Source organism: Hyalella azteca, unplaced genomic scaffold (assembly GCF_000764305.2).
Source record: "Hyalella azteca isolate HAZT.00-mixed unplaced genomic scaffold, Hazt_2.0.2 contig6448, whole genome shotgun sequence".
NCBI classification, from domain to species: domain Eukaryota; kingdom Metazoa; phylum Arthropoda; class Malacostraca; order Amphipoda; family Hyalellidae; genus Hyalella; species Hyalella azteca.
This window is the reverse complement of record NW_025936611.1, coordinates 6,190-32,198: the sequence shown is the minus strand read 5'-3', so window position 1 is coordinate 32,198 and position 26,009 is coordinate 6,190. Positions and strand designations below refer to the sequence as shown.

General features: G+C 37.0%; 2 protein-coding genes and 1 long non-coding RNA gene across 4 annotated transcripts; all 3 read left to right on the top strand.

Annotated features, from left to right (window-relative positions):
* The first annotated feature begins 2,247 nt into the window (after positions 1–2,247).
* On the top strand, positions 2,248–7,076 carry LOC108673178. Its single transcript, XM_018160966.2, has 4 exons — positions 2,248–2,476; positions 2,744–2,824; positions 4,803–4,905; positions 5,651–7,076. Exons 1-4 carry the CDS (start codon positions 2,384–2,386, stop codon positions 5,713–5,715), a joined length of 342 nt encoding a protein of 113 aa, XP_018016455.1. The 5' UTR covers positions 2,248–2,383; the 3' UTR covers positions 5,716–7,076.
* A 4,611-nt stretch (positions 7,077–11,687) lies between these two features.
* On the top strand, positions 11,688–14,548 carry LOC108673175 (FERM, ARHGEF and pleckstrin domain-containing protein 2). Its single transcript, XM_018160965.1, has 4 exons — positions 11,688–11,829; positions 12,195–12,358; positions 13,024–13,131; positions 14,249–14,548. The coding sequence occupies exons 1-4, from the start codon at positions 11,688–11,690 to the stop codon at positions 14,546–14,548; spliced, it is 714 nt and encodes a 237-aa protein (XP_018016454.1).
* A 9,055-nt stretch (positions 14,549–23,603) lies between these two features.
* LOC108673176 lies at positions 23,604–24,737 on the top strand. Of its 2 annotated transcripts, none has more exons than XR_007156749.1 (3): positions 23,604–23,818; positions 24,115–24,195; positions 24,716–24,737. It is a non-coding gene; the product is annotated as an uncharacterized LOC108673176 (long non-coding RNA). The 2 variants fall into 2 exon arrangements; XR_001930959.2 differs by lacking the exon at positions 24,716–24,737 and adding an exon at positions 24,354–24,363.
* The last annotated feature ends 1,272 nt before the right edge of the window (positions 24,738–26,009 follow it).

Here is a 26,009-nt window from a genome sequence, read left to right as displayed (position 1 = left end):
TACTGCTCTTGAAATCATAGAAACCAGTGACGACTAAGCAAACTTGAAAAGAAGCGTTGAAATTGCCGTGTCCAGGTGTGACAACTGACCTGTTTGGGGTCCTTTACGACGCCTGAAAAAAGACATCATCATCATCAAGAATTCTAACTTGAATTCTTCATCTTCAAGTTCAAGGAGCTTACTGAGGAACGGTATTGACTGGTGTGGGTGAAACGTTGCCGCGGAAGTAACAATAAGGAAAGTCAACCGACTTATTTTTCTCCACCTTCCACTACAAAATTGTAATTATTTCTCAGCATTTTAACCAGTGCCCACTGGGGGCCTGGGCACAGGCCAGGTCAGCCTAGGTCCTATTCCGGATTCCCTAAGGCAGGCGGCGCAGGGTGGCCCAGTGGTCAAAGTTCAGAGTACCAAGATTGGAGCCAACAGATGAGAGTTTGATCCCAGGCATTTCCCAGCCCTGGTCACTTCAGTGGTCAGAATTGGCATTTGGCAAGGAGGGGTAGGAGGCCAGGTCACTAGGTGGAGGTGGTTATGCAAAGAAACTTTGAAGCAGTGAGTTGCAAGCTCAAGCCCACAAAACAAAAGGCTGTTGCTGTGCATGTTCTGGATTGTTATGAATTGGCAACAGGCCTACAGCATAATAAATGCTGATACTGCTATATTATTATTATTTATAGGTATTTTTCAAAGCTTTATTCCTTTTTTTTTTGTAATCTGTTGAAGAACTTGAAGCCTGAGCCCTGAAGGTTAGTTGATGGTTGAGGTTGTTATAGGACAGTGGTTCCAAAAATGGGTGGTACCATCAACCATGACTACCATCCACTTGGAAGTTGGAGGTGGAGGTGGTGAGGACTGAGGAAGAAGGGGATGGCATTCCAAAGTCAAATTCAGAAGTTCAAACGTTTGTTTGACCATTTGTACTCAACAAGTGCTGACATCAGTGACATGCACCTTAAACATGGCTCCCAGCTTCAGCTATAGGTTTTTCCACAGTTCCACCTGCTAGTATGGAATATATCTACTTGGCAAGCTGCGACTGAATTTTTCGAGCCGTGGTTTTATGGATTTGCCAGCCGTGATTCCATTTCTACGAGCCGTGATTCTATTTCACCGAGCCGTGAGTTGTGAATTCCATATCTCGGCCATGAAAAGCCATTTACGAGGTGCGAATGCGAATTTATTTACAAAGTTTATGCACGTGTTACCCCAAATCTCTAATTTTACCCTTTTTATGAAATGACATGTTTGCGAAGTGCAAACCGCGATTTTTTAATCAAACAAAAATTTATGACATTCGAGCCGCGAGATTTCATACCTACTGAAATTATATGATATTAGAGCCGCGATATTTCAGACAAAAATAGGACTTTTCCAGACTAAATTAGAGCCGCGATATTTCAGACAAAAATAGGACTTTTCCAGACTAGTCCACCTGCACCTAGATGTGGGTTTTTTTAACCTCTTCTGGGTTTCTAGAATAAATTTTTTTAAATATTCAAGATCTGGATTTTATGTGTGTCTGTGGGGAGTGTTATGTGAACATTATGTGTCAGCGGGCGTGGGGGGGGGCCGGGGGGCATTAGGAATTCACTTGGACTTGGGAGCCAATGGAGGCTTAGGGAGCGCCAGCGGCCAGCCTGCAAAAGTTTGACAACTTATGTTATAGGACATGGGTCAAACCATCAAATTGGCCACATCCACAAGCTAGGGCATTTTTGTCTAATTCATATGCGGCTTCTATTCAATTTTCCAGACTTGCCTAAAAGCAATGATCCAAGTCATTTGTGCAGAACTTTCTCAATCTGATCAATTTGCACAGAAACCACAGATGACTGTGCAATATTAGCATGTAGTGAATGCACCTACTTTCTACATATGAATAAAACAATTTTGCTACAAAGTGACAAATTTTTTTATACATTTGGAATATTGGAGCCTGATTGTCAGATTGTGCACTTTTGTTATCAATTAGATAGGAGGTTATTCATCTAGCACTAGAAGGAATCTTGCAGCTCTATAAATGGCAGAGAAGCTCTGCTCACTGACAAAAATACCAAGTTTAATTGTTTTCAATAAAAATAGCAGCAAAAACTTTTGCTAACCATCTTGTAGCTCACTACTATTACTAGTCTATTTAATTAGTCTACTAAAAGCAAGATTGTTCATGCATATGCAGTTATCATTCATCTGATATCTTGGCTGGATAATAAGCATTAAGCAATGCTCTAATATATTCTTTTTTACTTCCAGGAATAGAACTTTGGTTTCACTACCTGAAGGCTAAAGCATTGGATATAAAATTTTTATTAATATCTGTTTCTCATCCCTTTATTTTTTCCTTTTTGAAATCATTCTGCTTGGATTCATTAGCATATCAATCATGTCTGCATCAGAAGCAAGAATCCGTGTGAATGGCTCAATGCTGCCCAAGTTCAGTGGTAAAGGTGTTGTCATTCTTGGAAAAATTTTTAAAGTGAGTACAAGAATTATTTTCATAAAAGTTACTAAACTGATAATTATGAATATTTTTCTGAGACTATGATGGAATTATTACGCAAATACTTTGCTCATTTACTTTATGCTCATCTTTGTTAGTGAATAATTTGGAAAGGAAAAATATCTGCAAAATTCAGTGACTCATTTGCATCAATTCCTAAAAATACACATTCCTGCCTAGTGGTAGTGGTTAAATCTTCAATTATTTTTATGCTAAATTTTAAAAAATGTATCATTGTTCCAGGTTGATCCCAATGGGATGTCAGTGACTCTGAGAACCAGTGATGGCATGACTGTCAATGTTGTGTTTGATCAACCTGTCATGGTGAGTGGTAAATAATATCTCTACTTTGATGCTTATTTTTCTTTTATTTATTTGCTACTTCAAGTCAATATTCAAAGATATTTTCTGAAATGAATCACCAGAAAAAATTATGAGATTTATATATTTGACTTCTAATGTGATAAAATTGTAAATAGTAGGAGATTTAGGCAACAATGTCATGCCCATTAATAGCTGCCTAATTATCATATTTAATAATGTTATGGAATTACGTATTTATATGTAAAAAAATATAATATCATTAAGATTCATTAATTGCCTGACAAAACTACCTAAGAGAACAGAAATTCATTAACCTAAAACACAGCTGTGAAGCTGCTTCTGAGAGGAATTGACTGACTGCATGCTGACTTTGTATTTTTGGCATTGTCAAGACATTATTCCTCAAACATTCCTGTGCTATATTCTTATTATGTATATACATGTGAATTTTTCCGTAATTCCCTAAAAAATTCACTGGTATAATTATTATAATTAATTAGGTATTCACTGACCTTTGTTTGACCTTGTACTGAAAAGCCTCCATAGGCAGGTAATTATTGTATATACAAATCAGCCTATTGCATTCACCTAGTCCTGAATTGGTTTGTATATCTCTGTCTCCACTACAAATTTGGCTCTTATCCTGGGTGTCATGGCAAATATTTTGCCTTAGTTAATTATAACTTCACGCCTTGCAGAGGCAAGAGGTTAACATCTTTGATGACTTTGATGCATGACTTGTTGAACTAAGTATTTGATGTGCCTACTCCACTAAATGACCCGATCTGACATCAAATCACAAATTTTGATTATCTTCATATGCCATTTACCAAGATTTTGTCTCATTAACTGTATGCCCTCACATATGCCAGTTACCAAGTAGAGGTACCGTAAAATGGGGTAACTTAGACCGGCGGGGTAACTTAGACCACTTTTCGTTTTTTTAACAAAAACCTCAAAAACTATTTGACATAGAAAAATCTTGTCAATGGCCATTAAAGGCCTAATACTGAGGCTACATAACACAATAGAAAGATTTAAAAAGTTTGCATATCTAATAGGTTAAAAAATTAAAAATGTGACCCACGAAAAAAAGCTATTATTTAAAGCCTGTCAGAGTACCCCCTCCAATTTTTTCATTTTTTGGTTAAATAACTCCAGGTTTTGATGCATTGTAGTAGAACTCTTCTAGTTACATATGCAAATGACAAATTTTAGGAAAGTGTCATAGTTTGCAAATGGGGGGCACCGATGGGGGGCACCGCCCCCAAATGGGGGAACTTAGACCACCTAATGTCAGCCCTGACGGGGTAACATAGACCGGCTTGGAAGTTAATATAAAATTACCATATATAACATATTTTATGTTTTTTCTTTATGTTTCAGACTCTACAGAGTCTTATATATGGTAATTTTAACTTAATTTCCAAGCCAGTCAATATTACCCCATGAGGGCTGCCATTAGGTAGTCACATTTCCCTCATTATGGGGCGGCGCCCCCCATTTGCAAACTATGACACTTTCCTCAAGTTTGTCATTTGCATATGTAACTAGAAGAGTTCTACTACAATGCACCAAAACCTGGAGTTATTTGGAGTTATTTTGCCAAAAAATAATTGATTTTACCACCCGGTCTAAGATACCCCAAGAGCTGGGGTAACAAAGACCATCACTTTTTTTGAAATTACATAAAGACTATGAGAGGCAGGAGCCAGCAATTTATGGTAAGTGAAGCTAGAGTATAGACCAGTATTTTGCATGTTTCAATTCAAGTTTAATTAATTAATTTAATTAATTCAAGTTTAATACAAGCTAGTAAAAAATGGTCTAAGTTACCCCATTTTACAGTAGTCATATTGACTGTGCATCCCTGCAAATGTCATTTACAAAGTTGTCTCAGTGACTACGTCCTCTCATATGCCATTTACCAAATAGAGGTGATTATGTTGACTGTAGATCATTTTTTATTGTGTTACAGGAGAACTTGGAAGGCTGTTTGGAGGTGCACGGCACATGCTCGGGCTCCCAAGTGCACTGCCAGTCCTATTACATGCTGCCCATCGAGACTGTTGAGAACTTCGGTCCGTTCTTATCTTCATAATTAAGTTTTATTATTTAAGAGCTCAGTTGTATAACTTGCTTTGAACGTAACTATTACAATTAGCCTAATTCAAAAATGATATAGAAAGTTTCAAATTGATGCATTTTGACCTTGTTCTTCATATAGCTGTCTATCTATTTATTTTTTAAGATAATAACTTAGCCAAATGTACTTCAAGTTTTTCCACCCACTTGCTCGATATCTTAATTACCTTCGGAATTGTATTTCAATTTGTTTTTATTTATTTTAATGTCAAGGAGCCATAATAGACTGTGGAAACCAAGCCCTAAGCTAAAAAAATTGTGTAGTTCATAAATACAATGGTAAAAGTCGTGGGAAATGCCAAAAATTAAACAAATATACAGATGTTTTAGACACTTGAACGGTTCCATCCCAGTCATACTACCATGGTCTAGAAGATCAATTACCACCATAGGCACAGATGGTAATTATATATAAACACAGCCAAACCACTTTGTTAATAAAACAAATGTTAAAATATGGACATTTATAGACGGTAATAACCTCTGATTGCTGGTTTAAAGTTCATCAATGAGGAATAAATCTTACTACATTTATGCCCGTTGATCTGTCTCTTCTCTTAATGTGCAAAAATAACACTCACTGTGCGAGTGCAAATCTTTACAGTTTGCTGCATTATGAGAATGAATTTATTTTACTATACTCACCGAATCTAGCCCTGTTTAAATTTATTTTCTGTACAGACATGGACGCCTACGACCAGGCAGTACAGCTTATTCACGCCAGCGATAACCCGTGGCGGGTCTGATTTGATGCGTCATTCCCTGGCCCTGCATTTTACAAGCTTCTATGAGGAGATACTGGTCTGAAGTCTAGATGATGACTCGGACAACATTTGAACTATACTCTTAGTTCACTAATTTTAAGTTCAAGCCTCTCTTTGTGATATTGTTTGGAAGCCGACCATGGTTTTATATGTGTTACTGTACAACAATGGGTTGCTACATTCCTAACAGGCCAGCTGTGTAGAAGTAACGTTGCATCACTGAAATCTGAGTACAGGCTGGAAAGGTCGACGTTAATCTATAATCCGATAACTTAGGTAATTTGCCTCCATTATGTTGTTGATGGCATGGTTTTTGCAGTATTAATACTTAACTCAATTTTTAATACGCTTCTAAACAACCTAAGTAGGATGAACGGTCTTATTGGGGTGCTCATTTTTTACAATGAGTTTGACCGTGTTTAATCCTCCGAGTAGTTTCAGTGAGTACCTGAATAAAACTCAGTATGGCCCTACACTTCAGAAAGACGTAGATTTCATAGACCAATAGTACTTTCGGATAGAAACTTAACCTCAACTAAATTTTTTAAAGAATTTATTGTTCAAGAAATGATTTTTTTGAAGTTTTTCTTCTGGTAGTGCATATCTTCGAAGAATTATATGTTTCAAATATTTTACACTGTCTGGGAGTTTGTGTGCAAATCTTTTTTCTTCATAAATCAAAAATGTTGACCACTTGACCTGCTGAATTAATACAATAGCGTTTATAAGACTATTAGAAAAAATATCAATTTTACTTATTGTTAGAAACTTTAATTACTATCATCATATTAATAGCGCTCATCATGTGATCGTCTCGTAAATTCTTCTCCTATTTCATTCCCATGATATCTGATGTCCATTCCCTTTTTTCGTTTAAAATTTTCTAGTGAAATTATAGCAACGTTTCATAGCTAACTATGCCTTCGAAACATGCTTACTATATAATGTTACAGTCTTTTAAAGAGACCGTTCTTAACGTTAACAGTCTGTTGAAAAGGTTTCATCAAAACCTTGTTAATTATGATGAATAGAACTACACCATCGTGTGGTAAAATATTCTTTTGCCTCACGTTCGGTTGTACCGAGCGATTTTCGAGTCAGATGAAGCATGTTAGGTAGAAGTTTGTGATCAAATCCATGGCGTTACCTCGACATAAAAATGGAACAATAATTAGTCCCCCTCTCTAATTTTTTTAAAGTAACTCTCAGGATATGTCTTAAGGTAATGGAAACCGCACTAGATGATTACGGTTTCCGTACTGTAATTAAGGTTTAATATTGAGAGCGTATATCTAGGAAAATGTTTGAATTCTGATCCTATTAATACACATATCACTGCCATAGAGAAGAATTTTTTGAGTCAAAACTAGTAGGTAACGACTAAAATCTTGGCTCTCGCGGTTTGATGAATTGCGTATCGTATAATTCAGAATATTCATTGCGTGTCATAATAATAAGATAACTTGTATCGGTAATACTTTAGATTAAGTGCATCCAAAAAAAGGATGTTTTTTTATAATTATATGTTTTTTGGAGTGTAGATTAAGAATCTGAAATCCGTTCTATGGCGGTCGGCATCGGAAATTTTTAATGGAACCTGTTCCTAACTGGACCTAACCTGCGAGGTTTTCGTTGATCGGCTAGGTTTTTCCGGCCGCCGGACGGACTCCAAACAGAAAAAACCTAGCCGATTAACGAAAATCTCGCAGGTTAGGTCCAGTTAGGAACAGGTTCCATTAAAAATTTCCGATGCCGACCGCCAAAAACAGATTTTAGATTCTTAATCTACACCCCAAAAAACACCCTTATTTTGGATGCACTTAATCTAAAGTAATACCCTTGTATCTAATCCTGATAATCCTCAACGATAGCCGCCGAATAATGCTGTCTGAAGAAAAATACTTAATTTCGCTTCCACTTGCTGGCTTGTATCCTGTCAGTTTTACTGCAAGTTGACAAATTGATCATTTAATACTGAGGTTGCTGTTAATGCTGCTTATTTGCTTGCAATTACCCTTTTTTGGAGTCCGTAAAAGATGAACTATAAATTTATTTATAGTTCATCATTTATAGTTCATAAATTTATTTATAGTTATTTATAGGAACGTCGGTGGGGATTTTACTAGTTTTTGCATGTGTTTCTATGTGTGACCTTCATCGCAGTGCGGACCCAAAGTCCCTACTGATCGTATTCCACATGATTGATTACACGTACTGAATAAAACATTGTCATGGTCTGCGCACTCTTTATTCCGACTCTTGTCCAAGTGTTGAGGCACGGCGTTCAACCGGGTACCGTGAATGATGGAGGGCCGGTGGTGTATATATTTTCTTAGAAGTTTGATCGTGATCTGTTTAATTATAATTATCATAGATTTTTATCCTGTGTTGGCAGATGATACTGGCGCTATGCGACTTCTGGATTCTTGATCAAGTTAGTTAGTTAGTTTAGTGGCCAAATGTTTACTAGCGCTTCAGCTATTTAACTATCTCGCACCGAAAGTCAAGATGAACATCACCATAGAGGTGGAAGGTCTCAATTATTCATCACCCACAAGGGGCGGAAGGTCTCAGATGTCGAGCCCGCTGAAGCTGGCTCGAAAGAAGCAGCGTTAGCTTCTCAAAGAGACGAAGTGACAAGGAGGGACAGGTGAAAAGCAACAGAAACGAAGACACTCGAACAAGAGGTCGCTTACACGGGACGTCGGCCGCCCGCAAGAGAGAGACAGAGAAGGGAAATTTAAGGAATCCTACCTACATAATAACTTTTTGTAAGGAATCCTACCTACATAATAACTTAACCCCACAACTGAGACCAACGGTCAGACACCGCGAGCTCAGCGGTGGGGCGCTCAGGAACAATCCCCCTAGGAACGCGAAATCCCATAGAACTCTTGACGAGCACAGACACGCGTCAGAAGTCCCCCCTGAGGGGAAAAAGATTCTTGATCAAGGATTGTTTGGTTTAATTAAATATATTATTATTTGCTTCGTGCATGCGACTGGCGACATGATTATGATAGACCAGAAGCTCCATTTTTTTGGAAGTAGGTATTGTGTGTTTGCAAGGAGCTGAGCAGCAATACGGAAGTTTCCGACCGGAAGCTCATCGGAGAATGATTATGCCGGTAATTTTGAGAAAGATTATACCGGTAGCAATGTATACATACAACCTTAATTTTCGTAGGTAGGTCAAATTTGTTACCATATTTTGAATATATTATGAAGTACATTGAAAGAGTCTAACAATATATGGTAATCGTGAACTTATTGATAATGAATGCGGATTTCAGTTCATTAGTGATTTATATGCCTTTTTATTATTACAACACTTCTCTTTAACTTCACTTCTTGTTTGTCCGAGACGTGTCTGTTTGTCTGTCTGTCTGCTACAAATCTTGTAATCAAAATTTAATACACTTCTACTTATCCTATCGATCTGAAATTTTGCCAACTTGTGTAAAGTTGGAGACAATGCATGAATCAAATGTCAAAATAAATGATTTTAGAAATTAAAAATTTTTTTTCAATATTAAAAAAATTGAAAAAATAATTTCGTCAGCTACAAATCTTATAACTGACATTTGACACACTTTTACCTGTCTAATTGATCTGAAATTTTGCACACTGGTGTGAAATCAGAGGCAATGCACGAATCAATTGACAGAATAAATAATTTTGAAAAAAATGTATATATTAAAAAAATTTTATATATATTTAAAAAATTGAAAAGGTAATTTTTTTGATTTTCGAAAATTAGATGAGAAATTCATTGTACATCTGTAAGATTGGAGATACTGGATTCTTTGGAAGTGTTGTCTTTAAAAAGTAATTTTTAAACGTATATTTTATTTAAGGCTGAAGTTTGGTCGACGGCTCAAAGCTGCATAAAGTACCATCAACATCGATAAGTTATTAATAAACTGAAAATTCCGCAATATATCAGTACTAGGAAAACAAGTATTGTCATGCCACAGTGTCGGCAAGTCTGGTAAATTTTGCGGATCGTTTCGTTAAAAAGAGTTTAATTATTGCCAGTGGCAGTAGGGTTAAGGATAAGGGAGGGCCAATGTTGGGACGCCGGTTGAAGCTACGGACGACGACGGACGTGTGTAAGTTTTTCTGCCCATTTATCGACATCTGACGACGAATAGTTAATTGAGATTATTGCATTGATAGTTGAATTTTTCATTGCATTGAACTGTTATTTTCATTCATACACTCAGAGAAATAAGAGAGACTTTGTCCTCATGGTGATGCACTATTTCCCATTATGTGTCATCCTGACCCATTTTGGCCCGGCAAAAGGCCGTTCACGTAATTTTCGTAAATCATTGATCCAGTCTCTGCTCGTGCTGGCGAGTAAGAAAGCGTGTCACCATTTGGACAATGTTACGCATTTATTTATCTGAGTGATATAACACGTTGGTTGCGGTTGAGTGTTGGAGCCGCGCCACTCTCGCCCCTCCTGCCTACCCCTCACCCCGGGGGCTGTACAGAAGTCAATACATTTCTTACTAATTATCTTGTATCTTTTATTGCCATCTTTATTATTTATTATCTTGTATCTTTTATTGTTCCTGTCAAGTGGCAAGGCTATAACCATGACTACTCAGAGTATAGTACACACACGATCGTAGTTTACGTCTGCGATCATCGTTAAAATCTATGTTTAATTGCGATCGTTATTAGTTTAGGAGTATCGTCATTAATACGTTTGCTGTGACGCCCACTGCTGCTGTGGCACCCACTGTGTAGCACGCTATCTTGTGTTAATACAGACATTAAGGCGACTATTTCAAATCTTTACTAGCTTATCGCGTGTTAGTATTTAGGTATATTTGTGGTAGTAAACATGGAGAGTACCCAACTAAAAATTGTTCATGGCCCCGAAAGTCACGTTTCGAACTGCTCAATCGTACCTCTTTCCATCAGGATATCAATGTGAAACGAGAGCGAAACGGCAATGAATATTTATTTTTAATTGAATCTCTTAGCGCATATTTAAGGTCACAATCTGTTAATGTACCTGCGAGGGCATAACTTCGATACTGCCAGTCTTACCTCTGATCGGACTCAATGTTCCGATCCAAGAAGAAATCTTACTAAAAAAGAAATCTTACGATATCATCCTGATGCTGAATTTAAAATTAATAAGCACTATATTTTCATCGTATTTAATATAGTCCGGCTGTTTAGATTGAGCTCACATAAATAGCTGTGGATGGCTTAATGTGTAGCGTCCTTATAGGTCTGACATTATGAAGACCGTTGACTTTTTCTTTGATCTGGAACCTATTTTTTATAATCTATAACCTACTTTTTAACAATAAAGACTTAGCAAAATTCAGCGCCATCTTTGAGTTCACATCACACCCAAGTATTTTATAATTGTATTCTTATAAAATACTTGGGTGAGCATGAATTTTCTTGACTATTTACCAAATTTTTAATTTGATGATTCAAGTCTCCTCGAGAAAGTCCCTTAAGAAGAAGCCAAGGATAATTCCTCGCTAAATTTACCTTGTTTCTGATTATTTTTAATTGTAATCTTTCTTCGAAATAACGACTGATTTACCTTCTTTACTTTCTTATCAATTCTCCACACATCCAATTACTTTATTTCGCATCAACTGTGACATTAAACGTGAAATTCGTCGACACAAAAGCTATTGTTTCAATAATAATTCGCATAACTTACATACATCAATTGGCGTCACAATAAAACACATTCTTTGCAACAATTTATTAATTCGAACTCTAAATTAGCCCGACACTGGGGGACTAGCCCGACACTGGGGGACTAGCCTGACACTGGGGAAGATGGTTGGGGATTTCGTATTAATAAATAAATCAATGATAGTTCACCATAAAGCACTATATCACTAATTTAATGCATCATAATGATGGCCATTTAATGCATCATAATGATGGCCATTTAATGCATCATAATGATGGCCGCCACCAGGGCTCTGATGGTGGCCGCTAGCAGCGCGCAGGAGAAGCAGCGCTGGCTGGACGACCTCAACGCTGCCATAGACCAGTGCAAGACCGGACCAGACCAGACCATGTCTTACCTCTCCCTCAAGTCTATCAGTGAGTGTAGGGTCTGCCAGACCAGACCATGTCTTACCTCTCCCTCTTCAAGTCCACTAGGGGCTACCAGACCATTTGTCAGTCTGATAGTTTTATAGTTTAAAGTGTAATAGCTAATTTATATTTAAATCCCTAATTAAATTAATAATATTTCCAAGTTATTAATTTCTTTATTAAACAAAACCCTAATTAAGGTAATAATATTGTCAAATAATTAATTTATTTATTAAACAAAATCATAATCAAATTATTAATTTTGCCAAATAATTAATTATCAAATAAAACCGTAATAAAATAAATAATATTGCCAAATAATTAATTATAAAACAAATGGTAATACAATAAACAACATTGCTGTGTGGTAGGCGCGAGCGACGAGGTGCTGGACGCCAGCGGCGCAGCAGGGGACGACGCCCCCGGGGCGGGGGGTCGCAGGGGCGCCGCCCTCCAGCCCAGCAACAGCAGCGTGCACGTCTGCTGGCACAGAGCTACTTCTGTGCACTACTCTGACTATGTCAGAGCTGCTCAGGTCTGCTCTGACATGTCTCTGCTTCACTTACACCTTGTTAGAGTTCTCTTATAAATATTATATACGTATGTTTGTGTGAATATTGTTATATGTCAGTGTGAAGAATGTGATGTCAGTGTGAAGAATGTGATCTGTGTGAAAAATGTGATGTGTGTATTTGAAAATTGTGTGTGTGTGTGAATAATGTTATAGCGGCATGGAGAGGAGAAAAGCTAGTCGTGGGTTCGAACCTTGGGAAGTTGTGATCATTTCTCGTGGGCTCCTGGTAGCCGACGAGGGCGATACATCAGCATGACCTGATGACCTGAACGATTTTCACCAGCTAACTTACGGTCTTAAATATTGCATATGTGCGTTACTTCGTATTTTTTGTATAAACTTCCCGTGTTCTTAATATATGGAACAAATTATGATTGCTTTTCTTTCCGTACATAGGGTCTCAAATATTCTATATGTGCCTTACTTCGTTTATTGATATATTTCCTGCATTACCTAGTTAATATGTATAAGAGATTGTGAATGCGTTTCTTTCCGTGCATAGGGTCTTAAACATTCCACATGTGCGTTACCGGTACTTCTGTGTAAGAACTTCTTACACAGAAGTTCTTACTGGTACTTCTATGTGTACTGTGTTAGAAGTGATGAATAAGTGTCCTGCCATACAGAACCAGCTAAGCGGTTACCTGCTGCGTAAGTTCAAGAACAGCATGGGCTGGCAGAAGCTCTGGGTCGTCTTCACTAACTTCTGCCTCTTCTTCTACAAGACTTTCCAGGTACGCTTTACTGCAAATATTCATCTATAATAAATAGTCATAACATTAAAATAATCAAAATGTGTAAAAATTCATTATTTTTTAAACTGGCAATTCCTATTAATTCTTCTACAAGACTTTCCAGGTGCGCTTGTCTCCTAATGTTCATATATTGTAGTAAGACTTTCCAGGTGCCCTTGTCTCATAATAATATTAATCTATAATAGTCTTAAAATTACTTTACAGTAATCAAAATGTATAAAATATACATTTTATATGAATATATACTCTTCTTCTACGAGACTTTCCAGGTGCCCTCGTCTCCTAATGTTATATATTATAGCTTCAACGTTGCTTTACAATAATAAAAATGTTCAGAAATGTATTAATTTACGCTTTTTTAATTGCTATTACGTCTTCTACAAGACTTTCCAGGTGCGCTTTACTGCAAATATTGATCTATAATAGCCTCAATATTACACTTTATAGTAATCAAAATTTATGAAAATTTATTAATTTAGTTTTTTATATATGATCTGCCAATTCATATTACCTACTCTAGAAAACGTCCTGGTGCGCCGTGCTATCTAACACTGCTTAATAATCTCTAAACATTGCTTCATAGTCAACAAAATGTGTAAAGATTTATTTTTTTAATTATTTATATATTATAAGTGACATTTGTACTTCTGAAATACGTTAATGAAATTTCTTGAAAATATAATGAATATACAGGGATATTTTATATATGTATAAATATTTTTTTATCACTTTAAATGGTTCTCAAATAACGAAGAAAATGATGCATTATCTGAAATGTGGAACACAACAGTGAGAAACATGTATGGATCAATATGAATATTATGAGTGAGAACATAGATTGTTTTATGATAGGTCATAATATTCAGATCATTCATATCCGTGGCAAATTTGCTGTATAGAAATTCCCGCGTTTGTACGGTGGATAAAAATTGTTCATTTATTTTATAAAAATTTGATAAAAATTGTTCATTTATTTTATAAAAATTTATGTCACATCATGTCACGCTATATTACGACATGTCATTTCATCACCTGACACGTAATATAGCATGTCAACATATAGCATGTCATGTCAACACGTATACGTGACGTGCAGAGCGGAGTCAGAGCACACGTACTCGCGGTGGCTGGAGGTGGTGGGGAGCGCAACCTCTGCTTCTGCACCGTGCAGACCCAACCCTGCACTGCCTCTACACCAGACCGTGCAGCTGTAAGTCTGCACTGCTGCACTGCCTCTACACCAGACCGTGCAGCTCTAAGTCTGCAGCAACATGCTAGTGCAGTGCAAGTGCTGTGGCAGTGCTGTGGCAGTGCTGTGGCAGTGCTGTGGCAGTGCTGTGCTAGTGCTGTGGCAGTGCTGTGGCAGTGCTGTGCTAGTGCTGTGGCAGTGCAGTGAAAGTGCTGTGAAAGTGCTGTGGCAGTGCTGTGGCAGTGTTGTGGCAGTGCTGTGGCAGTGTTGTGGCAGTGCTGTGCTAGTGCTGTGCTAGTGCTGTGGCAGTGCTGTGCTAGTGCCAGGATTGTTTATTTAAGTTAACTGCGGAGATTGCCTTTGTTTGCACTTCAGCAATTAAACGTTCTGGTATCTTAACCCTCTACCGCCGTATGTCACTCTCCGGGAACATAACTTTCAAGTTAAATTATACGTAAACTATTGAGTGTAGCAACCTGAGGACGTTTGTACGCAACAGAGAACATTTTAAAGTCGTCGTACGTGGCGGCAACCATCAGTGCAAGTCATTTTGCGCTCACTAGAACGTATCCTTTTTGGGAAGTAGGCGTGTGACAATATTGCTCCGGTTACTCGTGTCAGGCGGTAGAGGGTTATTTAAATACTAGTGCACTTCCTGTGTACGACTAGTGTACTATTAGTGCACCACTAGTGTACTAGTAACCTTAGAATGTGACCAAGGGCTCCCTTGTAGCGAAGTAAGTATCTGAGTTATAAAGTATTATTCGTAACGTGTTCACTTCTGCCCTAGCGCGTCTTAGGGTCAGCGGAGTGTCTATTTTCTTTACTTCTTTGAATGATTTAAATTATCTTATCTCTGCACTCAAAAGAATTAGGGAAACTTTGTCCAAATAGCAACACACCTTCTGTCCCATGTCTGGGTCAAGCGGACCAATGTGGACACGACGCATGAGCGTATCAGTGATACGGCCGCGATCTGGTCGCGCTGTGGACAAGAAAGTGTGTCTCTGTTTAGACAACATGAACCTTACATTTTTCTTAATGATCTTGTCGATACAAGTAACAGTCTAAGTGCCGCTGGGAAGGAGGTTTGTTGCAGTTAATAATCATCACCTAAATAAAGTAATAATTAAAATGACTATTGTGTGGCCGGTCCGTAAGGTTCAAGTGGCCGGTCCGTAAAGGTCTCTAGGGGCCAAGTGGCCGGTCCCTAAAGGTCTCTAAAGTTAAAGCTTTTGTTAACCGTTTTTTAATATATCATTAATTCATTGTAATATAGTAAGCCTACACAATAATTTTGGAAAGTTAGTATTTAATGCATTTTGATGGCAGTGGATGATGGGGCAGCTTATAATTGGTGCATTGTAATGGTAACGGAATATTATAATTGACAAATTGCAATGGTTTGGGAAATATGTCATTATAATTGTGTAAAGTTTATGACTGGCTAATTGTAATTTGTTGTGCTGCATCTACGGCGGCTAGACGCTATCGAAAACTTCTTAACTTTGGACAAATGTTTTCTTCTCTGGAATTTTATGTTTTAATATTTTTTATAGTTTAAATGGAATGTTTTTTGAAGTTCTAGTGATGTTCGAGGTGGAGGTTGAGGTAGTGAACCCGATCTTAACTAATTCGTACTAGAATTATGTGAAGATCTAAACCTTTATTAACAACAAACTAGCGTGTCTTTATATTAAATAATACTGTATGTTATATGCTTAATTAAACAGTGTACCGAATAGCTCACGGTATTCGGGAATCGAGTAATTGAAAATTCATGAAGTAATTTGCCGGCAAAAATTCATTTCTCTCTTCCCCTTCACTATTGTCATGAATTCTTTCACTATATTGAAACTACTAATGATGGTGTTATAGTTGATGATTATTGCTATTAATATTCGGTGTATTTAAAGACAAAATCTGCCATTGACGTGGTCCTTGTTTGAGTATTTTTTAAAGTCAAAGGCAAGCAGCTGTTGACGACATAACAAAGGCAAGCAGCTGTTGACGACATAACAAAGGCAAGCAGCTGTTGACAATATAACTATTAATAATAACAGTTTTTTTACAATTTTGTTCATAATCGCTATAGGAAATAATAATTCGAGCTTATCCTGTTGTATCGTAACGCCGTATCTCCGTATTAGTAACATTTGTTACAGGAATCTCGAGTATTGTTAAGACATAAGATATTGATGTTATGTGTAAACTCATCGCGCCTTTGATGTCAAACGCAAGCTTCTTTGGAGTCTTCAATCCAGATTTCTGTTGTTCAATAATCGTGAAAAATGTGTACGAAGTCCCGAATGATCGTTACAATTATTAACCTATCGTCAATAATTCTTGTAACTTCCTTGTGCTTCCATGGCTCGGAGTTTGAGATTCACTCCAGTTTTATATAAAGTTTAATTCTTACAAGTTGCTCAGGAACTTGCGAGAGCAACTTGATGTTCTTAGATATTCTTGAGCTGTAACTTAATATTTTTTTATCCTTGTGACTGGTAGTTTGGCGCATGGTTGAATTAATACAATATAATATATTAATTCGACCATGGTTTGGCGTACAATTGATAATTGATTGTATCGTACGATCAATAATTTTTTATAATTAGCTGTTGTATTAGAATGTTTGTACCCTATTGAAAATAATGGCGGGCATCTTGGTGCTGCGAGACCACCATCAGGAATGTTATCTTTCACTGTTATCAGTGATAACAGTTTAATGGGTCACACACATGTTATCAGTGATAACAGTTTCATGGTCACATACATGTAAGCAGTGATAACAGTTTCATGCATGGTCACATGTATGTATATCAGTGATAACAGTTACATGGCTCACACACATGTTATCAGTGATAACAGTTTTATTGTCACACATGTTATCAGTGATAACAGCTTCATGGGTCACATACATGTTATCAGTGATAACAGTTTTATGGTCACACATGTTATCAGTGATAAGTTTCATGGCTCACACACATGTTATCAGTGATAACAGTTTCATGGCTCACACACATGTTTTCAGTGATAACAGTTTCATGGTCACACACATGTTATCAGTGATAAGTTTCATGGCTCACACACATGTTATCACTGATAACAGTAGCGCTGTCCAGCTGAAGCCTTGTCGTGTATACCATACACTCACAGCAATGAATGTGTCAAGTTGTCCCAGTAGTGACACACTGTCTGCACGTTGCTCTCATACGCCCTTTTGACGGCCAAAACTGTGTCAGGATGACTCACACGATGGCAAGAAGTGCTTCGCTATTTGGACAAACTGTCTTCATTTCCTGAGTGTATGCATCATGAAGTATATATTTATAGATAATTTCAAATCGCTTTTAAAATACAAGCGGTGTGGGTAACTAGAATTAATGAGATTATTTCCGATTAATGTTAATGTCCCCCATCTTGTTAACACTTGTTCCCCCTTCCAACCCGCTGCAATATTTCCATGTATGAATTCTGTATTTCTTGCTTCATTTTATCAACGCCAGTTAAACAAAACCTTTATTTACATTTTCCTTTATTTACATTTTAGGCATCGATTGCAATGTTACTTTACATATTGTAACACTCGAACGTACTGATTTTCTATCTTCATTTTTTGATAAAAAATTTCACAATTTTTTTATCACAATCGGGCTTAGAGCTTCTCATTATATTTTTCTTGACACGCGGTTTTTTCGTGTACGCAATTTCTACACGCTGAACCCTTCGTGTTGATCTCTTATCATTTTTTAAAGAGTATTCAGATCGCTTGTATATGATGAACTTTAATTCAGGCTTGTCCATACAGAAACTTTAGCTCTGAGTTATACACACGCTATACTTTAGCTCTGAATTATAATTCTTCAAAACAATTCAAGGTTATGGACTATTTTCCATCATTGTTTTAACTTTATAATATGAAATATTTTTATTCTATTCTATTCTATTTTTCTTCATAAAAACTTGTAAAATTATTTACTTGAAGTCTTACAATTAATATCACTCGTGTAAAATAGGCAGCTTAATAATGCATTGCTAACATACAATTAACTGGTTTGTTAGATTTAATTACTTTATAGGAATAAATTATTTTATGTTACGTACGGATATCCTCTTGACAATTAATTTATATTCATTCAAGAGCCCCAGGTTAATTAAAGGTTAATTAAAGGTTAATTGTTAATTTATATTCAAGAGCTCCAGGTTAATTAAAGGTTAATTGTTCTTGGCTGAAGAGCGTTATAGTTTTTGTTCATGGATTTTTAATCCATGTCCATTTAATTTTTAATCCATTTAATTTTGTCATCGCTTTAACTTAGAAGTGTTCTCTTCTTCATCTGAAGCTTTAATGTCTCAACGAATATCTTGATGTAGCTGTATAGTTTCAGGCATAAGTGAATTAATTTTACAGAACTGTTATTTTCATTCATACACTCAGAGAAATAAGAGAGACTTTGTCCAAATGGCGATGCACTGCTGGCCTTTATTTATCACCCTGACCCATTTTGCCCCAGCAAAAGGCCGTTTACGTAATTTTCGTAGATCATTGATCCAGTCTCTGCGCGCAGGCGGGTAAGAAAGCGTGTCAACATTTGGACAATGTTGCCCATTTATTTATCTGAGTGATATAACATGTTTGTTGCGGTTGAGTGTTCGAGCCGCGCCACTCTTGCTCCTCCTGCCTTCCCCTCACCCCGGGGGCTGTACAGAAGTCAATACATTTCTTACTAATTATCTTGTATCTTTTATTGTCATCTTTATTATTAATTATCTTGTATCTTTTATTGCCATCTTTATTATTTATTATCTTGTATCTTTTATTGTTCCTGTCAAGTGGCAAGGCTATAACCATGACTACCCAGAGTATAGTACACACACCATCGGAGTTTACAACTATCATCGTTAAAATCGACGTTTGCGATCGTCATTAGTTTAGGACTATCGTCGTTAATACGTTTGCTGTGACGTCCACTGCTGCTGTGGCACCCACCGCTGCTGTGGCACGCTATCTTGTGTTAATACAGGCATTAAGGCGACTATTTCAAATCTTTACTAGCTTATCGCATGTTAATATTTAGGTATATTTGTGGTAGTAAACATGGAGAGTACCCAACTAAAAATTGTTCATGGCCCCGAAAGTCACGTTTCGAAATGCTCAATCGTACCTCTTTCCATCAGGATTTTATTATGAAACGAGAGCGAAACGGCAATGAATATTTATTTTTAATTGAATCTCTTAGCGCATATTTAAGGTCGCAATCTGTTATTGTACCTGCAAGGGCATAAGTTCCACACTGCCAGTCTTACCTCTGATCGGACTCAATGTTCCGATCCAAGAAGAAATCTTACTCAAAAATAAATCTTACGATACCGTATCATTCTGATGCTGAATTTAAAATTAATAAGCACTATATTTTCATCGCATTTAATATAGTCCGGCTGTTTAGATTGAGCGCATGGCTCACATGTATATCTGTGGATGGCTTAATGGTCGTGCGCGTGTAGCGTCCTTTATACAGGTCTGTCAAGGTCTGACTCAGACCTTCACTGTCAAGGTCTGACTGTCAGACCTTCACTGTCAAGGTCTGACTCAGACCTTCACTGTCATGGTCTGACTGTCAGACCTTCACTGTCATGGTCTGACTGTCAGACCTTCACTGTCATGGTCTGACTGTCAGACCTTCACTGTCATGGTCTGACTGTCAGACCTTCACTGTCATGGTCTGACATATTGTCATTGAAAATTATAATCTCCCATCGCATGGAAAACATTTCGAACCATAAACACCGCTCATGGAAAGACAATAGAAATCTTACGAAAAACCAAAAACGATGTAAAAAATCACAAAAATCATCATTATTAAAAACCACAAATTAAATGATGTAAAAAATTGCAAAAATCAACATTATTAAAAACCACAAATGATGTAAAAAACCTCTCGAAAAAAGTTGATCTAGAAATTGAATACGGCTTGCGAACCCTTGCCTCGGCTCAGTTACGGCTCAAATGAGGACGTTTTATAACCATCGTTGTTGTCATTGTAAACCATCGTCATACCGGGCATAGATTAACCATCGTTGTTACCACAACCAGCGTAGTTACCACAACCATCATGGTTACGACCTGGCTTATGCAGGTATAACCTTACTGCGCAGGCAGATGTAGTAGAAAATGATCTGAATCAAAATGATCGTTAGATCAGTACAAGAATTCAACATCACTGCAAAGTGTATGATAAACCATTAACATGTCTGGATTGTTATTTACCAAGTAAGAGAATAAAGATAATGCCCATACGCTTTCTCGAGTATTATTTCATCAAATCGGACAAGCTAATGTTGGTCAGGATAAATATTATGTTGGGTCAGATCGAGGCAATGTTTAAACATTCAATTGGTTAGACAGAACTTTTCATTGAATTATGCCATTAAACTATGCTTTTCTCCTTCCTCAAAAATTAATGTCTTCTGCTGTGCTTAACCGCCCGGCCTCCTCGCCGATTCTGACCAGACACTGGCGCACAGAGCTGGGATCGAACCAGCGCCTCTCTGCGCCAATCTTGGTACTCTGAACTTTAACCACTGGGCCACCCTGCAACCATCTTTCCATAACTGACGAGTGATTGAGATAGCTGCTGGACTAATTGCCTGGTCCGTAATTTGCTAGGCATTTTAAGACTGAACATATGCTCCTGCATAGCTTCGTCTAGTCTGTTTTTGAAGATGTTCATACTCGCAGCGTCAACGATGCTATCAGGGAGGCTGTTCCACATGTCGGTGACTCGAAGCGAGAAGAAATGTTGTCGCATGGATGTGTTACAACGCAGTTTTTTTAGTGTATATAGCCGTGGCCCCTGGTGTTGGTTCTAATATTATCAATTTTTTCTTCTTGTGTCCTCAATGCCGATGTATTTAGTCCGTCATATATAAATACCTACGTATATAATTAGTCAACTTAAATCACAAGTTCACCAAGAATTTAAAGCAAGAAAAACTTCAAAATGCCGAGTAAATTCAATATCATGAATATGTCTTCATGAAAACGTTTCGGATACCAGCTCATCATCTGCTGAAAAAACTTTGAGAATAAAAACTGTGGAAATTACACATAAATGAATAAGTATTTAATAGTGTATATTTATATGTGTAACCAAACGTAACTTGTTGGTGTTCGGTCATACCTTTATCGGTCTGGTATGGCTGACACTCCCAAGTGCTTGCATTGTGGGGTGGATCACGATTCACGTGGATGATACCGTGGAGCATTTTCTTCTGGCATGCATGCAGTACCGCCTGGAGCGTCAGGTGTTGATCGCCACTGCTCGAGCCATGGGTGTGCACCATCTAACTGTTCTTGGCGGAGCCAACTTCCGCAGAAAGATTCAACATGCACTAATAAGAGCAACAATCACCTATTCAACACTAACAAATAGTCTGACTTCCCTGTAGTGCATGAGCACCATCCTGGATTTACCTTTGATCAAAACCGGAAGCCCAGCTAATAGAACTTTCAAGAATCATTGACACATAACGCTGCAACTTTTTGCTGAGTTTAGGCGTAATGAGTGGTCATCTTTCGGCTACTTCTTCACCTTCAAGCCGGCCACAACAACAACAACAAACTTAACTTGAGCATGCTCAAGTGGTGGCTGAGAAATTTTATCTTGCCAAGCCTAGTCGTTGGCTTTCCCGAGGAAATTTCTTCAGATTTTTTCAGCATGCATTGAAGCCAGGAGCTTCCAATGGTTGTATTTTGCTTTTGGTTACTTTTTCATCTTCAAGCAACTTGCTAACAACCATGATTCCGCATGTACGATCCTTCCGCGACCGAATGAATTTGGCGGTTTTTTTATAGTGTTGTGCACATATGGAGGACGACTCCACTTCCTCAAGAAGCAGACAAAACAACAACAGTGTTGTGCACTGTGCTATCAACTATCTATCTGTCATGTGACTCTTCAATGTTTAGAAGATCAGCATTCCTGAAGTGTTTTTGTATATTGAAGCCAGTTAAATGGTCAATATTTAACATGTTACCTTGCTCCATACAAACTTTACAAAGCTAATGAATAGACTTATCAAGAATTGTTTACCCAATAGTCCGATTGTTTACCCAATAGTCCGATTACCCAATACACCACTTTGGCCATTACTGAAGGCTTTTTTGCCCTTTTTAGCCATCCATTTTGATCCATGTTCTGTTATTGTTAATAGGCTAATTGCAACATAAAAAATATTTCAAAAAGACAAGAAACTGGAAAAAAATCATGAAAAAATAAAAAAATCACCAACCCTGGAAAGCAATGGTTTATGTCATTTGTGCAAAACTTTCTCAGTCTGATTAATTTGCACAGATGGCCATGCAGGATTGGCATTCACCTATGTACAAATGAAACATAATTTCTGCTCTAAAGTGACAAATTTTTTATTCGTTTGAAATCTTGAAGCCTGATCTTGCACTTGTGTTATCAATTATATAGAAGGTAATATGTCTAGCAGCAGGTATGGAATATGTCTACTTGGCAAGACGCGACTGAATTTTTCAAGCTGTGGTTCTATGGATTTGCCAGCCATGATTCCATTTCACCGAGCCGTGAATTCCATATCTCGGCCATGAAAAGCCATTCACAATGCGCAAATTTATTTACAAAGTCCATGCACGTGTTACCTCAAATCTCTAATTTTACCCTAAAACAGTCAAATGACAACAATAAAATTTGTTTTTACTGTAAGTTGAGCACGTGTTAATGCAGTCTGACTGCTTTGACATGACCACAACTAGGACGCACAATCTTCAACAAAATGTTTAGTTGATTTGTTTACATTACGATGTTTAGGTTTTTTCTGCAGGATATTTTGGCTGGAACTGTGAAGCAATGCAGATTGCGGAAGTTGAAAATTTTATGAAGTGACATGTTTGCAAAGTGCAAACCGTGATTTTTCAATCAAACAAAAATTTATGACATTCGAGCCGCAAGATTTCATACCTACTGAAATTATATGATATTAGAGCCATGATATTTCAGACAAAAATAGGACTTTTCCAGCCCTGTCTAGCAGGAATCTTGCAGCTCTGAAAATGGTTGGAAAGCTCTGCTCACTGACAAAAATACCATGTTTGCAATAAAAATAGCACCAAAAAACTATTGCTTAACAACTTATAGCTTGCTACAAATAGTAAGATTGTTCATGCTGTTGTCATTCATCTAAAATCTTGGCTGGATAATAAGCAATGCTCTAATATATTCTTTTTGACTTCCAGGAATAGAACTTTGTTTTTACTATCTGAAGCATTGAAAATAGAATCATTTTGATAACTGTTGCTTATCCATTTATTTTTTCCTTGTTTAAATCATTCTGTTTGGATTCATTAGCATATCAATCATGTCTGCATCAGAAGCAAGAATCCGTGTGAATGGCTCAATGCTGCCCAGGTTCAGTGGTAAAGGTGTTGTCATTCTTGGAAAAATTTCTAGAGTAAGTAAATAAATTATATTCATTTAAGTTACTAATTTGACAATTAGGGTAAACGCGGTATAATCCGACACTTTAAGGACGCATCGAGAAATGAAAAACTATAAAAAAAACCGTATGCGTTACGCAAGTTCTGTTGGCTTCACGTGACTNTACGTAATCTGGAAAGGAAAAATATCTGAGAATTTCAGTGACACTTTTGCCTCAATTCCTAAAAATACAAATTCCTGCCTATAGGCAGTGGTTGTATCTTCAATTATTTGTTTTGCTAAATTTTAAAAAATATATCATTGTTCCAGGTTGATCCCAATGGGATGTCAGTGACTCTGAGAACCAGTGATGGCATGACTGTCAATGTTGTGTTTGATCAACCTGTCATGGTGAGTGGTAAATAACATCTCTACTTTAATGCTTGTTTTTCTTTTATTTATTTGCTACTTCAAGTCAATATTCAAAGATATTTTTGAAATCAATCACCAGAAAAATTTATGAGATTTAAATATTTTGACTTCCAATGTGATGAAATTGTAAATAGCAGGAGAATTTGGTAAAAATTTCATGCAAGTTAATAGCTATCTAATTATCATATGTAATATTATTAAGTTATTCATGTAATAGTATAATATACATAATAAGAATATAATATCATTAAGATTCATTAATTGCCTGACAAACCTAAGAGAACAGAAATTCATTAACCTGAAACACATCTGTCAATTTCAGAGGAATTGACTGACTGCATGCTGACTTTTTTTTTGGGGGGGCAATGTCAAGACATTATTCCTCAAACATTTCTGTGGTGTCAAACATTCCTGTGCCATCTTCTTAGTATGTATATATACATATGTAAATTTTTTAGTAATTCCGTTGTTCACTGACCTTTGACCCTGTTCTGAAAAGCGACCTTTGGAGGGTAATTATTGTATCTTCAAATTGGTTTGTATCTCCATCACCACTGTGCATTTGGCTCTTATCCTGGATGCTATTGCCAATATCTTGCTTTTGGTAGTTAATTATTACTTCTTGACTCGCACAGGCAAGAAGTTAACATCTTAAATGACTGATGCTTGATTTGTTGAACTAAGCATTAGCTTTGCCAGCTCCACTAAATGACATGATCTCCTGACATCGAATCACAAATTTTGATTGATCATCTGNACATCACTCTGTTTCTGTCTCTTATACACATCTAGATGTGTATAAGAGACAGAGAAATGGGCAAACTATTTACCTACTTCTATTTGCATGGTCTGCCAACTGTCCCAATGGCTAATAAATGAGATCACATCAGTTATAATTTACCTTTAAATATTACCTACAAAATCTGCAATGGGAGACGGTGTCACATTTTGCTGCATTCCGTCAAGATGCCGTCAGATGCCGGGATAGCGTTTATTATGATGCAAGTTTATATAAATTACATGATTAATGTTATAAAATCTAAATATTTAACTAGGTCATTACGATGGTTGAAGTATGGCGACCTGCATCGAGTAATTGAATAGGGATCGAATTATTTCGGATATTTACCAATTTCTAGGCAAAATATGCACAATTTTATAATGTGTCATGCGTTGATTTAAGAATTTATTGAAAATTCTATGTACACATTTTTTCAAAGATTTCAACCAAAATGTGCACAAGCCGTTTAGACATGACCATCTTAAATTGAGGTAATAAAAGATTTACGCTCACTTATTCAGCAAACATTACCAATAAATTCAAACTCAGACTGTCTCGTATCAAATTCCGGCGGCGTTCTAAATACAACAAAATTGAGCATTAATTGGCAAAGGTGAATTCACTGCATCTGGAAATTCAAAGAGGTAATAAGAAGAGATAAATGATAGTTATATTGTTTTGGTTCAAATCGCTGAGTGAAAAGAAGTCTAGTAACCCGCAAATCAGAATGGTTCTAGAGAAAGTTAAGGTATTTATTAGGTATAAACGAACCACTCGCCTGTGGCATCACTGCACTCTGAAACTGCAGAGAAATTACAGCAGGACAACAAATGCGACCCTCATAGGTGAGGTTCAGTTGCAAGTAATATCACTCATGGTATTCACGATAGGTAAATCGCTCATTTTTTTTCGAAAGCGACGTTAGAAGAAATTGCACGCGTGTTTCTCACAGAATGAACGCGCCTATGAATGCATACTAGGAACGATCAAGCTCAGGTACAAATATTGTCAT

Coding starts and splice junctions, on each gene's coding strand:
- LOC108673175 (XM_018160965.1), top strand. CDS start 11,688: ATGGCCGCCACCAGGGCTCTGATGGTGGCCGCTAGCAGCGCGCAGGAG. Junction 12,359..13,023: donor ACTATGTCAGAGCTGCTCAG/GTCTGCTCTGAC, acceptor CCTGCCATACAG/AACCAGCTAAGCGGTTACCT. Junction 13,132..14,248: donor TCTTCTACAAGACTTTCCAG/GTACGCTTTACT, acceptor CGTGACGTGCAG/AGCGGAGTCAGAGCACACGT.
- LOC108673178 (XM_018160966.2), top strand. CDS start 2,384: ATGTCTGCATCAGAAGCAAGAATCCGTGTGAATGGCTCAATGCTGCCC. Junction 2,477..2,743: donor TTCTTGGAAAAATTTTTAAA/GTGAGTACAAGA, acceptor TCATTGTTCCAG/GTTGATCCCAATGGGATGTC. Junction 2,825..4,802: donor TGTTTGATCAACCTGTCATG/GTGAGTGGTAAA, acceptor ATTGTGTTACAG/GAGAACTTGGAAGGCTGTTT.